This window comes from Salmo trutta, unplaced genomic scaffold, assembly GCF_901001165.1.
Source record: "Salmo trutta unplaced genomic scaffold, fSalTru1.1, whole genome shotgun sequence".
Taxonomy (NCBI): domain Eukaryota; kingdom Metazoa; phylum Chordata; class Actinopteri; order Salmoniformes; family Salmonidae; genus Salmo; species Salmo trutta.
Genome location: NW_021822244.1, coordinates 414,542 through 435,805, shown reverse-complemented (window position 1 = coordinate 435,805; position 21,264 = coordinate 414,542). Strand labels below are relative to the sequence as shown.

Here is a 21,264-nt window from a genome sequence, read left to right as displayed (position 1 = left end):
TGAACCTACTGTGCCGGTGGGCAGGACGGTTGGTCATTATGGCTGGGGAATTTGAGACAAAATATCTAAAGGATCGTATTATTAAACACACTTACCAAACGTGGGTATGTTGTAGACCCACTTTCTCTCTGCTTACTTAATGTCAAAATAAAAGCCCCCCACAAGTTATTCCTTTTTTGACCACTTATGGTGCACGTGCAGGACTTTTATTTTGACATGAGGTCAGCAGAGAGAAAGTGGGTCTACAACAGACCCACTTTTGGAAAGTCTGTTTAATAATATGATCCTTTAAGATATTTTGTCTCAATACAATTGAAAGCAACGTTAGTGTATATAATTAGAACCGCGTAGCTAAAAGTGCAGGCAAACAAGACAGGTGTCAAATACTGTAGCTAGCTAGATACATTTGATATTGTATTGTATTGTGATCACCTTGAGAAAGTGTCCATCTATCATACTTTTTGCTAAACCAAAACTTGACATGGCATTGGTCCTTGTCCACCTTCATGGCCTATGGCTATGTTATCCACCCCCTTATAATTAGCAGTAATGACTTTAGAACAATCACATTTATTCGTTTTTTCTCTCTTGTAACTTTTTAACTGTGGTACATCTACACAGAGAGGTTTCAAACCTCCAATCCTCCAATTTAACCTATTTGATCGTAGAGAACTCCAGTAACCACAATTCCTGCTACTGTTTACATCCCATTCTTGACGTCATTCAAGAAGCGACAAGATAACCGCTGACAACTTTTTAACTGAAGACAGATTTATAACTATGGCTTTCATTTTAGTTTTGTTCTCAATAAATAATTTAGCGGGATATTGACTGCTCGATAATATGCTTGTGAATGCTCTTCTTGCGATTGGAGACCGGCAATAACGTGTTCTTTCAAATTTCGCGCTGTACAGACCGCCAGACGATAGGCTGGTATTCAGGCTAGCCGGCTTGCTAATCAACTGTGAATTAGTTACCACTGCTAACTCGCTAGCTAGCTAGATCCAAACGTATCATATCCCCAATTCTGCTCATCAAAAAAAAATGCAAACGACCGACATTGGAAACAAGGAGGAGGGAAAAGTATGGCATCGAAAACCAACACCAAGTAATACTGGGTAGGTCGTTGCAAAGGATAATGTTAGCTCATAACCCACTTGTTGAGTCTCCATCACCTTGTGATAGTGAAGCCTGGCTGTTGAGTGTTGTTGATCGTAAACGAGAGGGGATTGTTATTGTTTGTTTCTGCATATCTTGAATAGAAGCTGTGCTTTGCATTCTTGTCTGACAGCTAGACGTGCATCTTGTATGTAGACCATAATAACAGTTTTTGCTTTAACAGGGTCATGGTCACAGTGATTCGCAGTGCAGCTGCCTACCAGTCCAAAACAGTCCGCTTCCTTCATGTCACCTTTGACACTACTGGGGACTCTTTCCTGGCTGGAGACCACCATGGGAATATTTATGTCTTTGACATCACCAGAAACAGGTGCAGTATGTCACACTGTCAACACCACAATATTGCATTGCAATACTCTTACTGGTGCAGGCTGTGCTCATACCTGTTCTGTCTCTCTCCAGGTTTAGACTTGTTCAGAAAACTGGTCAAGCTTGCACTGCCTTGGCTTTCAACTTGCGCAGAACAACGGAATTCTTGGTTGCTCTTGCAGACTACTCCATCAAGTGCTTTGACAAAGGTATGACTCCTTACATTGCTGCATAATTGTTTTCCAAAAGGTTAGGAACTGATTAGCTAATTGAGGAGGGTAAAGTCATCTTCTGTGGTGTATTTGCCTGTGTACCCAAACTTCCAGTACATTGAAAGACCAATGATTCCATCAGATAATGGCGTTTTTGCCGGGTGTTTGCCAATTGGAACAATAAACAGATTGATTGATTGTTTGATTCCGTCAGATACGAAGCAGCTGGTGAGCTGGATGCGGGGTCACGAGGGGGCGGTATCCTCCGTGTCGGTCCATGGCTCTGGCCGCTACGCCATCAGTACGTCAGCTGACACGGCTCAGCTCTGGGACCTGGACACCTTCCAGAGGAAGAGGAAACTCAATGTCCGTCAGTCTGTCGGCATACAGAGGGTTAGATCATTTACAGAACGGAATCATTTCATTTTTCCGATTTGACAATACAATAAATACATAATGGCAAAATTCACACAGTGCCTTTTTATATTTTACATTTTGTAGAACTCTAAACAGTTTATCTGAATTTGTGAAAATTCATTTGAACTGTGTGTTATTTTTTTCCTAGGTGTTCTTTCTTCCTCTGAGTAACACCATCCTCAGCTGTTTCAACGATGACTCCATCTTTGCCTGGGAGAGTGACACGTTGTTCTGCAAATACCAGCTGCCTGTTCCTGATGAGGGACCCAGGATACACTACAAGGCATTTGCTGTCACACGGTGTGTGTTTTTGAAAGGTTGAGTGGAAGTGGAAGTCTAATATACAAAAGTGTGTCTGTCTGTGGGGCTGTGACTATTACAGATAAGCCCTGAACAACAAGTACCAGTAATGTCCTCCTAAAACCATCTGTGTTCTCTTCAAAGTGATGGGAAGATTCTGGCTGCAGGGGGCAGATCCAACCTTCTCCATCTGTGGTGTCTGGACACCAGGCAGCTGCTTAGAGTGGTCCAGATGCCTCCCAAGGTCCGCACTGTCAGACAGCTGGAGTTCCTACCAGACAGCTTCGATGGTGGGGCCAGCCAGGTATGTATTCATTCATTCATTCTATTTATTCATCCTTTATTTAACCACGGAAGTCACGTTGAGTTTTACATCTCTTTTTCAAGTGAACCCTTGCCAAGAAAGCAGCCAATGTACAGCCAATGCTATCTGATACTGATGTATTTTGGAGAACATGCTTTATTTGTCTCGGTGGTTGGTAAATGAGAAAACATTTAGTTTTTGTTCTTCAGACTCTTGGGGTGCTGAGTCAGGATGGTGTGATGCGTTTCATCAACATCCAGACCTGCAAGCTGCTCTTCAACATCGGATCCCATGATGACGCCATCACCGCAGCCACTGTCAGTCCCAACGGACGCCATATTGTCACGATAATGGATAATGGCAGCCTGAACATCTACAGTGTTCAGTGTCTGACCCAGGACTACAACAAGGTAGCAATCATCAGAATGATTAAAAAGGCTGTTCATCTGACACGTGTCCTTGAATTTTGCTAAATGACCCAGGCAGCTTTGTTTCATCTGTGTAGTTTTTAGATTAGCACACATCAGTCATGTTTCTGCCTTCCCCTGAGCCACTCGTCATCCTCTCCTAGCCTCCTCCATCCCTGGTCAAAGTGGTGTCTGGTGGAGAGTGTTCGGCTCTGACGATGAAGGTGAAGTCAGAAGCGGTCCAGCGGCCGGCCAAAACCTCTGGTCGACGAGTCAATACCAAAGTCCTGAGGCCTCCAGCTGTCCCCATGACAGAGGATAAAGAGGTACAGATGTAGGATATTCATTGGATCACTCTTTTGTTGCACAACAGGAAATGCGAACTTGTATTCAAGGTTTTAAAAGGCTTCTCAAGTTTGTAATTTCCCCTTGAAAATGTCAGATTTTGACCCGTACAAAAAATGTCCATTAATTATAATCCATATTATAATTCACATTTCCTGTTGCTCCAGGATTATTTTCCCTCTGTAGCAAACTGCCTCAAATTAAGAGCCTACATCTGTAGAGCATGCAGAAACACCTGGCAGACAGAAGCATAGATACTTGTGGTATAATCTCATAGTGACCGTATAATAGCATGACCTTATTTAGTTCTCTGGTCTGGAGCCGTGCTGTCTCGTGATTTTACCATTGGTTTTCCTCATCCAAATTTTGAATGATGTTCTTTTGAATCAAGTGAGGCGTTCAACTGATTTGTGGATTTTCTTTTTCAGAATGAACTGCCTGACGGTCTAAACAAGAAGAGACTTGTGACGTTACTGAAGGCATTTGGAGAATATCCAGCTAAATACAGGTAACTAACTACAAATCAGGAATCAGGGCCAAGGTGTCACAGTTTTAATGAGGGGCAGCAACATACAAATGTGCTCCTTATACACTACAGTAAACGGTGCTCCTTTATACACTACAGTAAACGGTGCTCCTTTATACACTACAGTAAACGGTGCTCCTTTATACACTACAGTAAACGGTGCTCCTTTATACACTACAGTAAACGGTGCTCCTTTATACACTACAGTAAACGGTGCTCCTTTATACACTACAGTAAACGGTGCTCCTTTATACACTACAGTAAACGGTGCTCCTTTATACACTACAGTAAACGGTGCTCCTTTATACACTACAGTAAACGGTGCTCCTTTATACACTACAGTAAACGGTGCTCCTTTATACACTACAGTAAACGGTGCTCCTTTATACACTACAGTAAACGGTGCTCCTTTATACACTACAGTAAACGGTGCTCCTTTATACACTACAGTAAACGGTGCTCCTTTATACACTACAGTAAACCGTTTCCTTTACGATGATCATGCGTTTATTTCTCCTCAGGATGTTTGTGTGGAGGTCCCTCCTGCGTCTGCCAGAGAACCACGCAGCCTTCAGCAGTCTGACCGATAAAGGCCTGCACTCTGCCTACCTCAGCATCCAGGAGCGATACCCCATCAAGAGCCACAAACTGCAGCGGGGACTTCAAAGGTATACTTACCACTTACCTGGCTGGCACTATGGGCCTGCTGTCATGTTGGCCTGGCATGGGCACGTTCAGATGATCTGGAATTATTAATAGTTAATGGTTCTTCAATTTTTATCAAAACGTCCTTGATGATTCATTATTGTGATGGGTATATCTGACAGTGCTGTCATTTCCATGAATCATGATGGGTATATCTGACAGTGCTGTCATTTCCATGAATCATGATGGGTATATCTGACAGTGCTGTCATTTCCATGAATCATGATGGGTATATCTGACAGTGCTGTCATTTCCATGAATCATGATGGGTATATCTGACAGTGCTGTCATTTCCATGAATCATGATGGGTATATCTGACAGTGCTGTCATTTCCATCTCTTGTCTGCCTACAGAGTGTTGTCTGCACTAGCCCACTGGGCGGCCATCTTTGGAGAGACGGACTACCTCCCTCTGGTGGCGTTTCCCTTCGTCAAGCTCTTCCAGAATAACCCACTGCTCTGTTTTGAAGTGGTTGCCACCACTATAGGTAGTGTACATACAGTACTAGAAACTGAATCCTGTTTCACTTGTCCTTTCATGTCGGCCCTGTTTGCTAACTTAGAGTTGCTGAATATTTGTCACTTTTTCAATTTTCTTTTTTGTGTACCTTGTTTATGTAACTTTGTTGTTGCACTTTGGTTGTAAAATAGGGTATCGACAGTTTTGTTTGTCCTTTGCAGTGAACTGGTGCCAGCACTGGTTTGAATACTTCCCCAACCCTCCTCTCAACATACTGAGCATGGCAGAGAATGTTCTGGCTCACCATGACAAGGAACTGCTGCAGCACCTCATCGACTGTGGAGTCACCTCTCAGGTGAGACGACCGACTTCTTAAACGCTCGTTACCACTGTATTATAATGACACTAGTATTGTATAGTTGTTTTATATCTGCTCCCACAAACAAGCGTTCAGTGATACATTTCCATTCGCTGTTAGAGACTCTGTTCTCTGAGATGTTGACCAGAGAAAAGTGGCTGAAACGCTTTAATAACCTCTATCTCTCTCCCCCCCTCTCCTCCAGCTGTATGTGTGGCCCCTGTTAGAGACTCTGTTCTCTGAGGTGCTGACCAGAGATGAGTGGCTCAAACTGTTTGACAACGTCTTCTCTAACCATCCTGCCTTCTTATTGGTATCTGTGGTCTCCTATGTCACCTGCTGCCGCGCTCCACTACTGCTCTGCAGCCACAAAGAGGACTTTGAGGTAAGATGTTTTATATAAACCATGGGAAGGTCTGAGGTAAGATGTTTTATATAAACCATGGGAAGATGAGGTAAGATGTTTTATATAAACCATGGGAAGGTTTGAGGTAAGATGTTTTATATAAACCATGGGAAGGTTTGAGGTAAGATGTTTTATATAAACCATGGGAAGGTTTGAGGTAAGGTGTTTTATGTAAACCATGGGATGGTTTACAGTAAGATGTTTTATATAAACCATGGGAAGGTTTACAGTAAGATGTTTTATGTAAACCATGGGGAGATGAGGTAAAATGTTTTATATAAACCATGGGAAGGTTTGAGGTAAGATGTTTTATATAAACCATGGGGAGATGAGGTAAGATGTTTTATATAAACCATGGGAAGGTTTGAGGTAAGATGTTTTATATAAACCATGGGAAGGTTTGAGGTAAGATGTTTTATATAAACCATGGGAAGGTTTGAGGTAAGATGTTTTATATAAACCATGGGGAGATGAGGTAAGATGTTTTATATAAACCATGGGAAGATGAGGTAAGATGTTTTATATAAACCATGGGAAGGTCTGAGGTAAGATGTTTTATATAAACCATGGGAAGGTTTATGGTAAGATGTTTTATATAAACCACGGGAAAGGACACTTTCATTGGCCAGGGACTCCTTCCCAGGGACTCCTTCCATGGACTCCTTCCCAGGGACCCCCATCATATGTTAGCAAAAATAAATACATGTAAATGTACACGTCTTATCATCAGATGAATGATAATGTCAAGGAGAAGTGATTAACATTTTAAAATGAATAGATTTGGTAAATAGAGTTTCATTATTTGACCTCAACACATTTATAATTGGAAGAGGAAGTGTTAATTCCAAAATCCTGTTTCCTAAGAGCAGCTGTTTAGCTGGTTAAACAAAGGTTAGCCATGTTGTTGGCAAAACAGGAATGTCCAAGTCCAGAAATCCTACCAGCAGCCATCGGTACTTGTCGAACTGGTAGCCTATTAGCAGGGGCTTTTTCAAAGCCTGTGTCAGCTACTCCAATGAGTGTGATTGGTTCATTATAAGGAGTTGAGAAATAAAATTGACATCATTAGAATGAAGATATTCTCCTCTTTTCTACTGTAGGTATGTCATTCAAAATGTGTTCACCCCCAGTTGAATACCCCTTGACCTAGAGACTTGGAACTTTGTATGTAGGTATCTTTCCTCATGCTGAACAAATTTGCCTCAAGGACCCATCAAAGCACTTTCGCATGAGTGGATACTCGCACTGTTCTCAGGGCAGGTCTGCCGGTTTTGACTAGAAGAAGTGACTTTTCGCAGCAGGTTAAGAGAACGTATGCAGCAGGTTAGGAGAATTAACATGGTAGGTTAGTAAAATTAGGTTTAGGGTTAGCTAAAATACTATACATTTTCCCCGACACGACTCTTAACATATCTAGCTACAACCCAGCTTTCCCTGAGAACAGTCTTGGTTTCCACTAATGCGATTCTGCCATAAGGTCTGTCAGGATATATTTTCCTGAATCTGGGACATTTTGGTAAACCTTAAGCAAAACGTTTTTTTTAAGAGACGGCTGAGTTATTGATAAATCAGGAAATCAAAACTTAAGAGTCCATTTTAAATCCTTTGTAAATCCACTCCACAATGGCCTGTGAACTTGGAACTTTTTAGGGTCATCAGAGACATTACCATGAGGAACCATGTTAAGTTTGGCATTGATATCTTAAAAAAAAAATAGGAAACTATTACCCAGGTGTCCTTTCTGCCATCCTATGAACCCTGTTCATTGCTTCTTGCAGCTACAGTATATTTACCTTCTTCTTCATAAAGGGAAAAATGCACACTTGATTCTCTCCCTCCCTCCCTCCCTCTCTCTCTCCCAGTATTTCTTCCATCACCGTAACAACCTGGACGTCAGCGCCGCGATAAAGGAGACATACAGGCTGATGGAGAGCACCCCAGCAGACATCCACCCCAGGAACATGCTGGATGACTTTCAGCCTCTGACCAGGGGACAGTACCCTGTCTTCAACAAGTACCCCACCTACATAGTGGAGTACCAGTCTCAGGAGAGAGAGAGGATACGCCAGCAGGAGGTGGACTACCTCAGAGAGAGGTCAGATTGTATCATTGGCATCTTATCCTTTCTGTGGCATTCTAGAACACCGGCAAAGACAATAAGGTTCACACAAAGTCAAATCTTAATATCTTATCTCTGTTTTTCTTGCAGTAGCAGGGAAAAAGCTTGACACGGACGTTTCGGTCAAAGCCTTCTTTAGTATTTGTGTCAAATAACAGTGTCAGATGTGTGTGTGTGTCTCTCCAGGCAGGCGGTGCAGGAGCTGCGTGCGGAGGTGGTTCAGAGGCAGGCTGAGGACGAGGCGTGGTACACCCAGCAGGAGTTACTGCAGCAGGCTGAGGAGAAACGCAGGGACATCCTACAGCAGGAGGAGAGCAAGCTGGCTGAACAGAGAACCAGGTCAGAGAACAGACACACATACAGTCATCTATGTATGCCAATTTATTACTACATCAATCATTCACTGCAGGCAGGTCGCCTAGTGGTTAGAGTGTAGGGGCGGCAGATAGACTAGTGGTTAGAGTGTAGGGGCGGGCAGGTAGACTAGTGGTTAGAGCGTAGGGGCAGGCAGGTAGACTAGTGGTTAGAGTGTAGGGGCAGGCAGGTAGACTAGTGGTTAGAGTGTAGGGGCAGGCAGGTAGACTAGTGGTTAGAGTGTAGGGGCGGCAGGTAGACTAGTGGTTAGAGTGTAGGGGCAGGCAGGTAGACTAGTGGTTAGAGTGTAGGGGCAGGCAGGTAGACTAGTGGTTAGAGTGTAGGGGCAGGCAGGTAGACTAGTGGTTAGAGTGTAGGGACGGCAGGTAGACTAGTGGTTAGAGTGTAGGGGCAGGCAGGTAGACTAGTGGTTAGAGTGTAGGGGCAGGCAGGTAGACTAGTGGTTAGAGTGTAGGGACGGCAGGTAGCCTAGTGGTTAGAGTGTAGGGACGGCAGGTAGACTAGTGGTTAGAGCGTAGGGGTGGCAGGTAGCCTAGTGGTTAGAGTGTAGGGGCAGGCAGGTAGACTAGTGGTTAGAGTGTAGGGGCAGGCAGGTAGACTAGTGGTTAGAGTGTAGGGACAGGCAGGTAGACTAGTGGTTAGAGTGTAGGGACGGCAGGTAGACTAGTGGTTAGAGTGTAGGGGCAGGCAGGTAGACTAGTGGTTAGAGCGTAGGGGCAGGCAGGTAGACTAGTGGTTAGAGCGTAGGGGTGGCAGGTAGCCTAGTGGTTAGAGTGTATGGGGCGGCAGGTAGCCTAGTGGTTAGAGTGTATGGGGCGGCAGGTAGACTAGTGGTTAGAGTGTAGGGGCAGGCAGGTAGACTAGTGGTTAGAGTGTAGGGGCAGGCAGGTAGACTAGTGGTTAGAGTGTAGGGGCGGCAGGTAGACTAGTGGTTAGAGTGTAGGGACAGGCAGGTAGACTAGTGGTTAGAGTGTAGGGGCAGGCAGGTAGCTTAGTGGTTAGAGCGTAGGGACGGCAGGTAGACTAGTGGTTAGAGCGTAGGGACGGCAGGTAGACTAGTGGTTAGAGTGTAGGGGCAGGCAGGTAGACTAGTGGTTAGAGTGTAGGGACGGCAGGTAGACTAGTGGTTAGAGTGTAGGGGCGGCAGGTAGACTAGTGGTTAGAGTGTAGGGGCGGCAGGTAGACTAGTGGTTAGAGTGTAGGGGCGGCAGGTAGCCTAGTGGTTAGAGTGTAGGGACAGGCAGGTAGACTAGTGGTTAGAGTGTAGGGGCAGGCAGGTAGCCTAGTGGTTAGAGCGTAGGGACGGCAGGTAGACTAGTGGTTAGAGTGTAGGGGCAGGCAGGTAGACTAGTGGTTAGAGTGTAGGGGCGGCAGGTAGACTAGTGGTTAGAGTGTAGGGGCGGCAGGTAGACTAGTGGTTAGAGTGTATGGGGCGGCAGGTAGACTAGTGGTTAGAGTGTAGGGGCAGGCAGGTAGACTAGTGGTTAGAGTGTAGGGGCAGGCAGGTAGACTAGTGGTTAGAGTGTAGGGGCGGCAGGTAGACTAGTGGTTAGAGTGTAGGGACAGGCAGGTAGACTAGTGGTTAGAGTGTAGGGGCAGGCAGGTAGCTTAGTGGTTAGAGCGTAGGGACGGCAGGTAGACTAGTGGTTAGAGTGTAGGGACGGCAGGTAGACTAGTGGTTAGAGTGTAGGGGCAGGCAGGTAGACTAGTGGTTAGAGTGTAGGGACGGCAGGTAGACTAGTGGTTAGAGTGTAGGGGCGGCAGGTAGACTAGTGGTTAGAGTGTAGGGGCGGCAGGTAGACTAATGGTTAGAGTGTAGGGGCGGCAGGTAGCCTAGTGGTTAGAGTGTAGGGACAGGCAGGTAGACTAGTGGTTAGAGTGTAGGGGCAGGCAGGTAGCCTAGTGGTTAGAGCGTAGGGACGGCAGGTAGACTAGTGGTTAGAGTGTAGGGGCAGGCAGGTAGACTAGTGGTTAGAGTGTAGGGGCGGCAGGTAGACTAGTGGTTAGAGTGTAGGGGCAGGCAGGTAGACTAGTGGTTAGAGTGTATGGGGCAGGCAGGTAGACTAGTGGTTAGAGCAACTGAAAGGTTGCTAGATCGAATCCATTGAGCAAGGCAGTTAACCCACGGTTCCCCGGGCGCCGAAGACGTGGATGTCGATTAAGGCAGATTCAGAGAGGAAGACACAGTTGAATACATTCAGTTGTCCAATTTGACTAGGTCCCCCTCTTTCCAAGCCAGAACTGTGTCTGCATCATATTCAGTCAGGATCCTCAGAAGGAAGTACATTCTGAGGTAATGTGACTCTCATGTCATAGTTATTGATCCTCATAAATTACTTGGTACAAGCCCATTAAATGTGATGTCACTAATTAAGCTGAAATAGACTTGAGGTCCCTGTTCCAAGGTCAGTCTCTCTGACAGTCTGTGTCCCCAGGTTAGTCTCTCTGACAGTCTGTAATGTGTCCCCAGGTTAGTCTCTCTGACAGTCTGTAATGTGTCCCCAGGTTAGTCTCTCTGACAGTCTGTAATGTGTCCCCAGGTTAGTCTCTCTGACAGTCTGTAATGTGTCTCCAGGTTAGTCTCTCTGACAGTCTGTAATGTGTCCCCAGGTTAGTCTCTCTGACAGTCTGTAATGTGTCTCCAGGTTAGTCTCTCTGACGACAGTCTGTAATGTGTCTCTAGGTTAGTCTCTGACAGCCTAATGTGTCCCCAAGTTAGTCTCTCTGACAGTCTGTAATGTGTCTCCAGGTTAGTCTCCCTGACAGTCTGTAATGTGTCTCCAGGTTAGTCTCTCTGACAACCTGTAATGTGTCTCCAGGTTAGTCTCCCTGACAGTCTGTAATGTGTCTCCAGGTTAGTCTCTCTGACAGTCTGTAATGTGTCTCCAGGTTAGTCTCTCTGACAGTCTGTAATGTGTCTCCAGGTTAGTCTCTCTGACAGTCTGTAATGTGTCTCCAGGTTAGTCTCTCTGACAGTCTGTAATGTGTCTCCAGGTTAGTCTCCCTGACAGTCTGTAATGTGTCTCCAGGTTAGTCTCTCTGACAGTCTGTAATGTGTCCCCAGGTTAGTCTCTCTGACAGTCTGTAATGTGTCCCCAGGTTAGTCTCTCTGACAGTCTGTAATGTGTCTCCAGGTTAGTCTCCCTGACAGTCTGTAATGTGTCTCCAGGTTAACAGCCATGAAGCGTGAGTTGAAGGTGAAGGAGCTCCAGTTGATGGATGCTGCCAGGAGACGCTTCCTGAAACACCAGCAGGACCAGAGACTGACTGAACTACACAGACTGGACGAGCAGATACAGAGGAAGGTCTGTTTTCACTTCAGTCACCGCCCTGTATTTAATATGGAATGAAGAGATTCATTCTTTCAACCATCCTTTTATGTTGTGTGTAATGTGTCTATATGTCCTCTACTGTATATAATGGGGTGTCTATATGTCCTCTACTGTATATAATGGGGTGTCTATATGTCCTCTACTGTATATAATGGGGTGTCTATATGTCCTCTACTGTATATAATGGGGTGTCTATATATAATGGGGTGTCTATATGTCCTCTACTGTATATAATGGGGTGTCTATATGTCCTCTACTGTATATAATGGGGTGTCTATATGTCCTCTACTGTATATACTGAGGTGTCTATATGTCCTCTACTGTATATAATGGGGTGTCTATATGTCCTCTACTGTATATACTGAGGTGTCTATATGTCCTCTACTGTATATAATGGGGTGTCTATATGTCCTCTACTGTATATAATGGGGTGTCTATATGTCCTCTACTGTATATAATGGGGTGTCTATATATAATGGGGTGTCTATATGTCCTCTACTGTATATAATGGGGTGTCTATATGTCCTCTACTGTATATAATGGGGTGTCTATATGTCCTCTACTGTATATAATGGGGTGTCTATATGTCCTCTACTGTATATAATGGTGTGTCTATGTCCTCTACTGTATATAATGGGGTGTCTATATGTCCTCTACTGTATATAGTGGGGTGTCTATATATAATGGGGTGTCTATATGTCCTATACTGTATATAATGGTGTGTCTATATGTTCTCTACTGTATATACTGAGGTGTCTATATGTCCTCTACTGTCTATAATGGGGTGTCTATATGTCCTCTACTGTATATAATGGGGTGTCTATATGTCCTCTACTGTATATAATGGGGTGTCTATATGTCCTCTACTGTATATACTGAGGTGTCTATATGTCCACTACTGTATATAATGGGGTGTCTATATGTCCTCTACTGTATATAATGGGGTGTCTATATGTCCTCTACTGTATATAATGGGGTGTCTATATGTCCTCTACTGTATATAATGGTGTGTCTATGTCCTCTACTGTATATAATGGGGTGTATATATGTCCTCTACTGTATATAGTGGGGTGTCTATATATAATGGGGTGTCTATATGTCCTCTACTGTCTATACTGAGGTGTCTATATGTCCTCTACTGTATATACTGAGGTGTCTATATGTCCTCTACTATATATAATGGGGTGTCTATATGTCCTCTACTGTATATAATGGGGTGTCTATATGTCCTCTACTGTATATAATGGGGTGTCTATATGTCCTATACTGTATATAATGGGGTGTCTATATGTCCTATACTGTATATAATGGGGTGTCTATATGTCCTCTACTGTATATAATGGGGTGTCTATATGTCCTCTACTGTATATAATGGGGTGTCTATATATAATGGGGTGTCTGTCCTCTACTGTATATAATGGGGTGTCTATATGTCCTCTACTGTATATAATGGGGTGTCTATATGTCCTCTACTGTATATAATGGGGTGTCTATATGTCCACTACTGTATATAATAGGGTGTCTATATATAATGGGGTATCTATATGTCCTCTACTGTATATAATGGGGTGTCTATATGTCCTCTACTGTATATAATGGGGTGTCTATATGTCCTCTACTGTATATAATGGGGTGTCTATATATAATGGGGTGTCTATATGTCCTCTACTGTATATAATGGGGTGTCTATATGTCCTCTACTGTATATAATGGGGTGTCTATATATAATGGGGTGTCTATATGTCCTCTACTGTATATAATGGGGTGTCTATATGTCCTCTACTGTATATACTGAGGTGTCTATATGTCCTCTACTGTCTATAATGGGGTGTCTATATGTCCTCTACTGTATATAATGGGGTGTCTATATGTCCTCTACTGTATATAATGGGGTGTCTATATGTCCTCTACTGTATATAATGGGGTGTCTATATGTCCTCTACTGTATATAATGGAGTGTCTATATGTCCTCTACTGTATATAATGGGGTGTCTATATGTCCTCTACTGTATATAATGGGGTGTCTATATGTCCTCTACTGTATATAATGGGGTGTCTATATGTCCTCTACTGTATATAATGGGGTGTCTATATATAATGGGGTGTCTATATGTCCTCTACTGTATATAATGGGGTGTCTATATGTCCTCTACTGTATATAATGGGGTGTCTATATATAATGGGGTGTCTATATGTCCTCTACTGTATATAATGGGGTGTCTATATGTCCTCTACTGTATATACTGAGGTGTCTATATGTCCTCTACTGTCTATAATGGGGTGTCTATATGTCCTCTACTGTATATAATGGGGTGTCCTATATGTCCTCTACTGTATATAATGGGGTGTCTATATATAATGGGGTGTCTATATGTCCTCTACTGTATATAATGGGGTGTCTATGTCCTCTACTGTATATACTGAGGTGTCTATATGTTCTCTACTGTATATACTGAGGTGTCTATATGTCCTCTACTGTATATAATGGGGTGTCTATATGTCCACTACTGTATATAATGGGGTGGCTATATGTAATGGGGTGTCTATGTCCTCTACTGTAAATAATGGGGTGTCTATATGTCCTCTACTGTATATAATGGGGTGTCTATGTCCTCTACTGTATATAATGGTGTGTCTATATGTCCTCTACTGTATATAATGGGGTGTTTGTTGGGGCCAGATGAACACCAGAGACCAGGAGACGGCAGCAGCAGTACAGGATATACAAGTCAGACAGATGGAGCTGGAAGCACAGAGACGGCTGTTTGAACAGGTCAGTGACTGTCCTCATCACAGCAACGATGTGCAGAGACCTGCCCCTGAGACAAACACTATCTTGTCATTCACATTATATTCCTTGCAGCATAAAGTTAAGACACCACACGTAATTTAACATTGGCCATTTTAACGCTATCCAGTTACAATATGGCTTGATCTTCATTCACCAGACCGTAATGTCATGATGTAATCCTTGTGTTGTAGCAACTGGCCAAGGAGCAGGTGCGTGTGACTCAGGAGGTCAGAGCAGAGGTGGATACCAGGAGACACAGGTCAGAGGTTGAGGAGACCACCTTCCAACACCTCCTTAACAACGACACTGACGTCAGCCTGGGAACCAAGAAGGTCAGCATTCATCTACTGTATACTTCCTGAGACTGAAATATAGGGGGTTATTAAACAATGATTGGAAAGAGAGAGACTGATCTCCTCCACGTCTCAGGTTCTAGAGGAGTGTTTAGCTGAAGCAGGCCAGCTGGGAGTGGACACCGAGTGGCAGGCTGAGGTGATGAGGCGTCTAGACCAGGAGGATGCAGACCGGGACAGACACTACCACCATCTGGCTGGACTACACAGAGAGACCCGCACCAAGGAGCAGCAGCTGGTTAACATCATGGAGGATGTAGAGGGACAGAGGGTAGGAGGAGAGATGATGTAGAGGGTATATACAGTAGGTCATGGAGGGACAGAGGGTAGGAGGAGAGATGATGTAGAGGGTATATACAGTAGGTCATGGAGGGACAGAGGGTAGGAGGAGAGATGTAGAGGGTATATACAGTAGGTCATGGAGGGACAGAGGGTAGGAGGAGAGATGATGTAGAGGGTATATACAGTAGGTCATGGAGGGACAGAGGGTAGGAGGAGAGATGATGTAGAGGAGGGTATATACAGTAGGTCATGGAGGGACAGAGGGTAGGAGGAGAGATGATGTAGAGGGTATATACAGTAGGTCATGGAGGGACAGAGGGTAGGAGGAGAGATGATGTAGAGGGTATATACAGTAGGTCATGGAGGGACAGAGGGTAGGAGGAGAGATGATATAGAGGGTATATACAGTAGGTCATGGAGGGACAGAGGGTAGGAGGAGAGATGATGTAGAGGGTATATACAGTAGGTCATGGAGGGACAGAGGGTAGGAGGAGAGATGATGTAGAGGGTATATACAGTAGGTCATGGAGGGTAGGAGGAGAGATGATGTAGAGGAGGGTATATACAGTAGGTCATGGAGGGACAGAGGGTAGGAGGAGAGATGATGTAGAGGGTATATACAGTAGGTCATGGAGGGACAGAGGGTAGGAGGAGAGATGATGTAGAGGGTATATACAGTAGGTCATGGAGGGTAGGAGGAGAGATGATGTGGAGGGTATATACAGTAGGTCATGGAGGGACAGAGGGTAGGAGGAGAGGTGATGTAGAGGGTATATACAGTAGGTCATGGAGGGACAGAGGGTAGGAGGAGAGATGATGTAGAGGGTATATACAGTAGGTCATGGAGGGACAGAGGGTAGGAGGAGAGATGTAGAGGGTATATACAGTAGGTCATGGAGGGACAGAGGGTAGGAGGAGAGATGCTGTAGAGGGTATATACAGTAGGTCATGGAGGGACAGAGGGTAGGAGGAGAGATGTAGAGGGTATATACAGTAGGTCATGGAGGGTAGGAGGAGAGATGATGTAGAGGGTATATACAGTAGGTCATGGAGGGACAGAGGGTAGGAGGAGAGATGATGTAGAGGGTATATACAGTAGGTCATGGAGGGACAGAGGGTAGGAGGAGAGATGATGTAGAGGGTATATACAGTAGGTCATGGAGAGTCCTGTTAGTTGCTGTACCTCTTGATCAACTGAAGGCTCTTACACTGGGCATGCTTGTGTCATTGATTTATGGTGGGAGGAGGGGGTGGGTTCAGCGGGAGGCGGGAGGGGGTGGGTTCAGCGGGAGGGGGTGGGTTCAGCGGGAGGGGGGGAGGGGGTGGGTTCAGCGGGAGGAGTGTAGTGTGTTCAGCCATTGTGTGTTTCAGTGGGAGGAGGTGGTGTCTCAGAAGGCCCAGCTAGCGGAGGAGAGGCAGGCTGCAGCCACAGCTGAGGCCAACCGGAGAGTCTTCCTCAGCCAAGAGGAAGAGGAGACCGAGCAGCACAGAGACAACCTCCGCAGGAGCCAGGACCACTCACTCAGTGAGCCCAGCCCCATAGAAATATATTTTGTAGAACAGACATGATTCTGTGTTGTGGAGAGAATAGGCAGTCAGGTCCTCCCTATACATTCTATATCTATCTGTAGTATGCTGAGCATTCTACCCCACCACCCACACTACTACACCACAGTCCTGTCACCTAAGGTTTCAGTGTTCCTCTAAGCCAATGGTTCATGTTGAAGATGTCAATGTTCTGAGGAAATAGTTGATGTTGCCGTGTTCCTCCAAGCTAATAGTTGATGTTGAAGGTTGCAGTGTTCCTCTAAGCTAATAGTTGATGTTGAAGGTTGCAGTGTTCCTCTAAGCTAATAGTTGTTGAAGGTTACAGTGTTCCTCTAAGCTAATAGTTGATGTTGAGGTTGCAGTGTTCCTCTAAGCTAATAGTTGATGTTGAAGGTTGCAGTGTTCCTCTAAGCTAATAGTTGATGTTGAAGGTTGCAGTGTTCCTCTAAGCTAATAGTTGATGTTGCAGTGTTCCTCTAAGCTAATAGTTGATGTTGAAGGTTACAGTGTTCCTCTAAGCTAATAGTTGATGTTGAAGGTTACAGTGTTCCTCTAAGCTAATAGTTGATGTTGAAGGTTACAGTGTTCCTCTAAGCTAATAGTTGATGTTGAAGGTTACAGTGTTCCTCTAAGCTAATAGTTGATGTTGAAGGTTGCAGTGTTCCTCTAAGCTAATAGTTGATGTTGAAGGTTGCAGTGTTCCTCTAAGCTAATAGTTGATGTTGATGTTGCAGTGTTCCTCTAAGCTAATAGTTGATGTTGAAGGTTGCAGTGTTCCTCTAAGCTAATAGTTGATGTTGAAGGTTGCAGTGTTCCTCTAAGCTAATAGTTGATGTTGAAGGTTACAGTGTTCCTCTAAGCTAATAGTTGATGTGGAAGGTTAGTGTTCCTCTAAGCTAATAGTTGATGTTGAAGGTTAGTGTTCCTCTAAGCTAATAGTTGATGTTGAAGGTTGCAGTGTATGGGGTGTTGGTGACTAATACAGTGTGTTTTGGCAGGTCAACAGTGGGAGATGAGAGCCAGGTCTCCGTGCTCTACTAGTGGCCTGCTTCACAATCCTGTTGCTTCTCCTGGTCAGTCTCAACAACGTCACAGTCCCAACAACATCTGTCTAAACAACCAGTCCACCTCAGACGACTCCACTTGCTGTGAGTGTTTCTGACTGTCCGTACCACATTTTTATTTATTTCACCAGGTAGGCCAGTTGAGAACAAGTTCTCATTTACAACTGCGACCTGGCCAAGATAAAGCAAAGCAGTGCGACAAAAACAACAGTTACAAATGTACAGTCAATAACAATAGAAAAATCTACAGTCACTGTTTCTACCACCATATTTACAGGCTTTTCCAGATCTGTACTCCAGCAGAAAATATCAACAGAATTCAGATCTACCAAGACATTCAGTGTTCCCAATGTGCCCGTTCCCACTGTAATCTTGCTGAGTGTACATCCATACAGTAAGTCCCTGAAGAGTCCTGTGATGTCTTGTTTTCTCAGTCTCTCTGGACCGGGGTCGAGGGGAGCTGGACTGCAGAGAGAGGGAGTTGATGCAGGACATCAGAGAGCTGCGACAGAAACTGGCGGCCCGCGGCAAAAACTCAAACTCTACCACCTCCCATTAACCACGACACAAACTCTACCACCTCCCAGTAACCACGACACAAACTCTACCACCTCCCATTAACCACGACACAAACTCTACCACCTCCCATTAACCACGACACAAACTCTACCACCTCCCATTAACCACGACACAAACTCTACCACCTCCCATTAACCACGACACAAACTCTACCACCTCCCAGTAACCTGTAACCACGACACAAACACTCTACCACCTCCCAGTAACCTGTAACCACGACACAAACTCTACCACCTGCCAGTAACCAGTAACCACGACACACAAACTCTACCACCTCCCAGTAACCACGACACAAACTCTACCACCTCCCAGTAACCACGACACACAAACTCTACCACCTCCCAGTAACCACGACACACAAACTCTACCACCTCCCAGTAACCACGACACAAACTCTACCACCTCCCAGTAACCACGACACACAAACTCTACCACCTCCCAGTAACCACGACAAACTCTACCACCTCCCAGTAACCACGACACACAAACTCTACCACCTCCCAGTAACCAGTAACCACGACACACAAACTCTACCACCTCCCAGTAACCAGGACAAACTCTACCACCTCCCAGTAACCAGTAACCAGTAACCATGACACACAAACTCTACCACCTCCCAGTAACCAGGACACAAACTCTACCACCTCCCAGTAACCAGTAACCACGACACACAAACTACCACCTCCCAGTAACCACGACACAAACTCTACCACCTCCCAGTAACCAGTAACCACGACAAACTCTACCACCTCCCAGTAACCAGTAACCACGACAAACTCTACCACCTCCCAGTAACCAGTAACCACGACACAAACTCTACCACCTCCCAGTAACCACGACACACAAACTCTACCACCTCCCAATAACCAGTAACCACGACACACAAACTCTACCACCTCCCAGTAACCACGACACACAAACTCTACCACCTCCCAGTAACCACGACAAACTCTACCACCTCCCAGTAACCACGACACACAAACTCTACCACCTCCCAGGAAACCAGTAACCACGACACAAACTCTACCACCTCCCAGTAACCAGTAACCACGACACACACTCTACCACCTCCCAGTAACCAGGACACAAACTCTACCACCTCCCAGTAACCAGTAACCACGACACACAAACTCTACCACCTCCCAGTAACCAGGACACAAACTCTACCACCTCCCAGTAACCAGTAACCACGACAAACTCTACCACCTCCCAGTAACCACGACACAAACTCTACCACCTCCCAGTAACCAGTAACCACGACAAACTCTACCACCTCCCAGTAACCAGTAACCACGACACACAAACTACCACCTCCCAGTAACCACGACACAAACTCTACCACCTCCCAGTAACCAGTAACCACGACACACAAACTCTACCACCTCCCAGTAACCACGACACACAAACTCTACCACCTCCCAGTAACCACGACAAACTCTACCACCTCCCAGTAACCAGTAACCACGACACAAACTCTACCACCTCCCAGTAACCACGACACACAAACTCTACCACCTCCCAGTAACCACGACACACAAACTCTACCACCTCCCAGTAACCAGTAACCACGACACACAAACTCTACCACCTCCCAGTAACCACGACACAAACTCTACCACCTCCCAGTAACCACGACACAAACTCTACCACCTCCCAGTAACCAGTAACCACGACAAACTCTACCACCTCCCAGTAACCAGTAACCACGACAAACTCTACCACCTCCCAGTAACCACGACACAAACTCTACCACCTCCCAGTAACCAGTAACCACGACACACAAACTCTACCACCTCCCAGTAACCACGACACACAAACTCTACCACCTCCCAGTAACCAGTAACCACGACACAAACTCTACCACCTCCCAGTAACCATGACACACAAACTCTACCACCTCCCAGTAACCACGACACACAAACTCTACCACCTGCCAGTAACCAGTAACCACGACACACAAACTCTACCACCTCCCAGTAACCACGACACACAAACTCTACCACCTCCCAGTAACCACGACACACAAACTCTACCACCTCCCAGTAACCACGACACACAAACTCTACCACCTCCCAGTAACCACGACACACCAACACACCATCCCTCAGGGGTCAGCTGTGCCTTTTGTTTTGCATATCTAGACTTGAAAAGGAGCCTGAAATGTTTTGTGGTTTTCTGCTCGTTTATCCGTTTGAAAGAAGATGCTGATATTTTTTAGCAAACAGCTGTCCACTAACCACAACCCTGGTGTTGACTAGTCAAAGAGGGATTCAATGAAAGCTTTCCATGGTCTTAATGAGATTTGTAGCAAAACCCTCTCCTGTGTGTATTTATATTTTGTTATTTAAGTTGTTTTTAAGTATTGTTGAATCAACTTTGAGTCATTTCATCTCTGCCTTGTTGACTAGTTTCAGTCTTTGCCAGACTATACTCACCAGTCATGCTTTTGGTCTGATGGTGACTTATGGCTTGCTTATCTCATAGGTATCCAGGTAATTAACCTTAATAAAGCCTTATCAAATCAACTTGTATTTGTCAGATGCTTTGTAGACAACAGGTGTGGACTAACAGTGAAATGCTTGGTAAACAACAGGTGTGGACTAACAGTGAAATGCTTGGTAAACAACAGGTGTGGACTAACAGTGAAATGCTTGGTAAACAACAGGTGTGGACTAACAGTGAAATGCTTGGTAAACAACAGGTGTGGACTAACAGTGAAATGCTTGGTAAACAACAGGTGTGGACTAACAGTGAAATGCTTGGTAAACAACAGGTGTGGACTAACAGTGAAATGCTTGGTAAACAACAGGTGTGGACTAACAGTGAAATGCTTGGTAAACAACAGGTGTGGACTAACAGTGAAATGCTTGGCAAACAACAGGTGTGGACTAAC

General features: G+C 45.0%; 1 protein-coding gene across 2 annotated transcripts; it reads left to right on the top strand.

Annotated features, from left to right (window-relative positions):
- The first annotated feature begins 721 nt into the window (after positions 1–721).
- On the top strand, positions 722–18,386 carry LOC115181401 (TBC1 domain family member 31-like). 2 transcript variants are annotated; one of them, XM_029743332.1, is made up of 22 exons: positions 722–1,118; positions 1,343–1,489; positions 1,582–1,697; positions 1,915–2,093; positions 2,266–2,417; positions 2,562–2,721; positions 2,931–3,131; positions 3,293–3,454; positions 3,902–3,981; positions 4,521–4,667; positions 5,059–5,192; positions 5,386–5,519; positions 5,728–5,907; positions 7,791–8,023; positions 8,234–8,386; positions 11,592–11,727; positions 14,435–14,527; positions 14,737–14,877; positions 14,975–15,169; positions 16,552–16,705; positions 17,727–17,876; positions 18,227–18,386. In XM_029743332.1, the coding sequence occupies exons 1-22, from the start codon at positions 1,045–1,047 to the stop codon at positions 18,349–18,351; spliced, it is 3,246 nt and encodes a 1,081-aa protein (XP_029599192.1). In that variant the 5' UTR covers positions 722–1,044; the 3' UTR covers positions 18,352–18,386. The 2 variants fall into 2 exon arrangements, 1 of the variants encoding a protein (XP_029599192.1); XR_003873403.1 differs by lacking the exons at positions 16,552–16,705; positions 17,727–17,876; positions 18,227–18,386 and adding an exon at positions 15,298–15,406 and having other exon boundaries at positions 14,975–15,248.
- Positions 18,387–21,264: the final 2,878 nt, after the last annotated feature.

Bases quoted from the DNA above. Each gene is read 5' to 3' on its own strand.
- LOC115181401 (XM_029743332.1), top strand. From the start codon at position 1,045: ATGCAAACGACCGACATTGGAAACAAGGAGGAGGGAAAAGTATGGCAT. The intron at 14,528-14,736 runs GTCAGTGACTGT...CTTGTGTTGTAG, and splicing joins AGAGACGGCTGTTTGAACAG to CAACTGGCCAAGGAGCAGGT. The intron at 14,878-14,974 runs GTCAGCATTCAT...TCCACGTCTCAG, and splicing joins TCAGCCTGGGAACCAAGAAG to GTTCTAGAGGAGTGTTTAGC.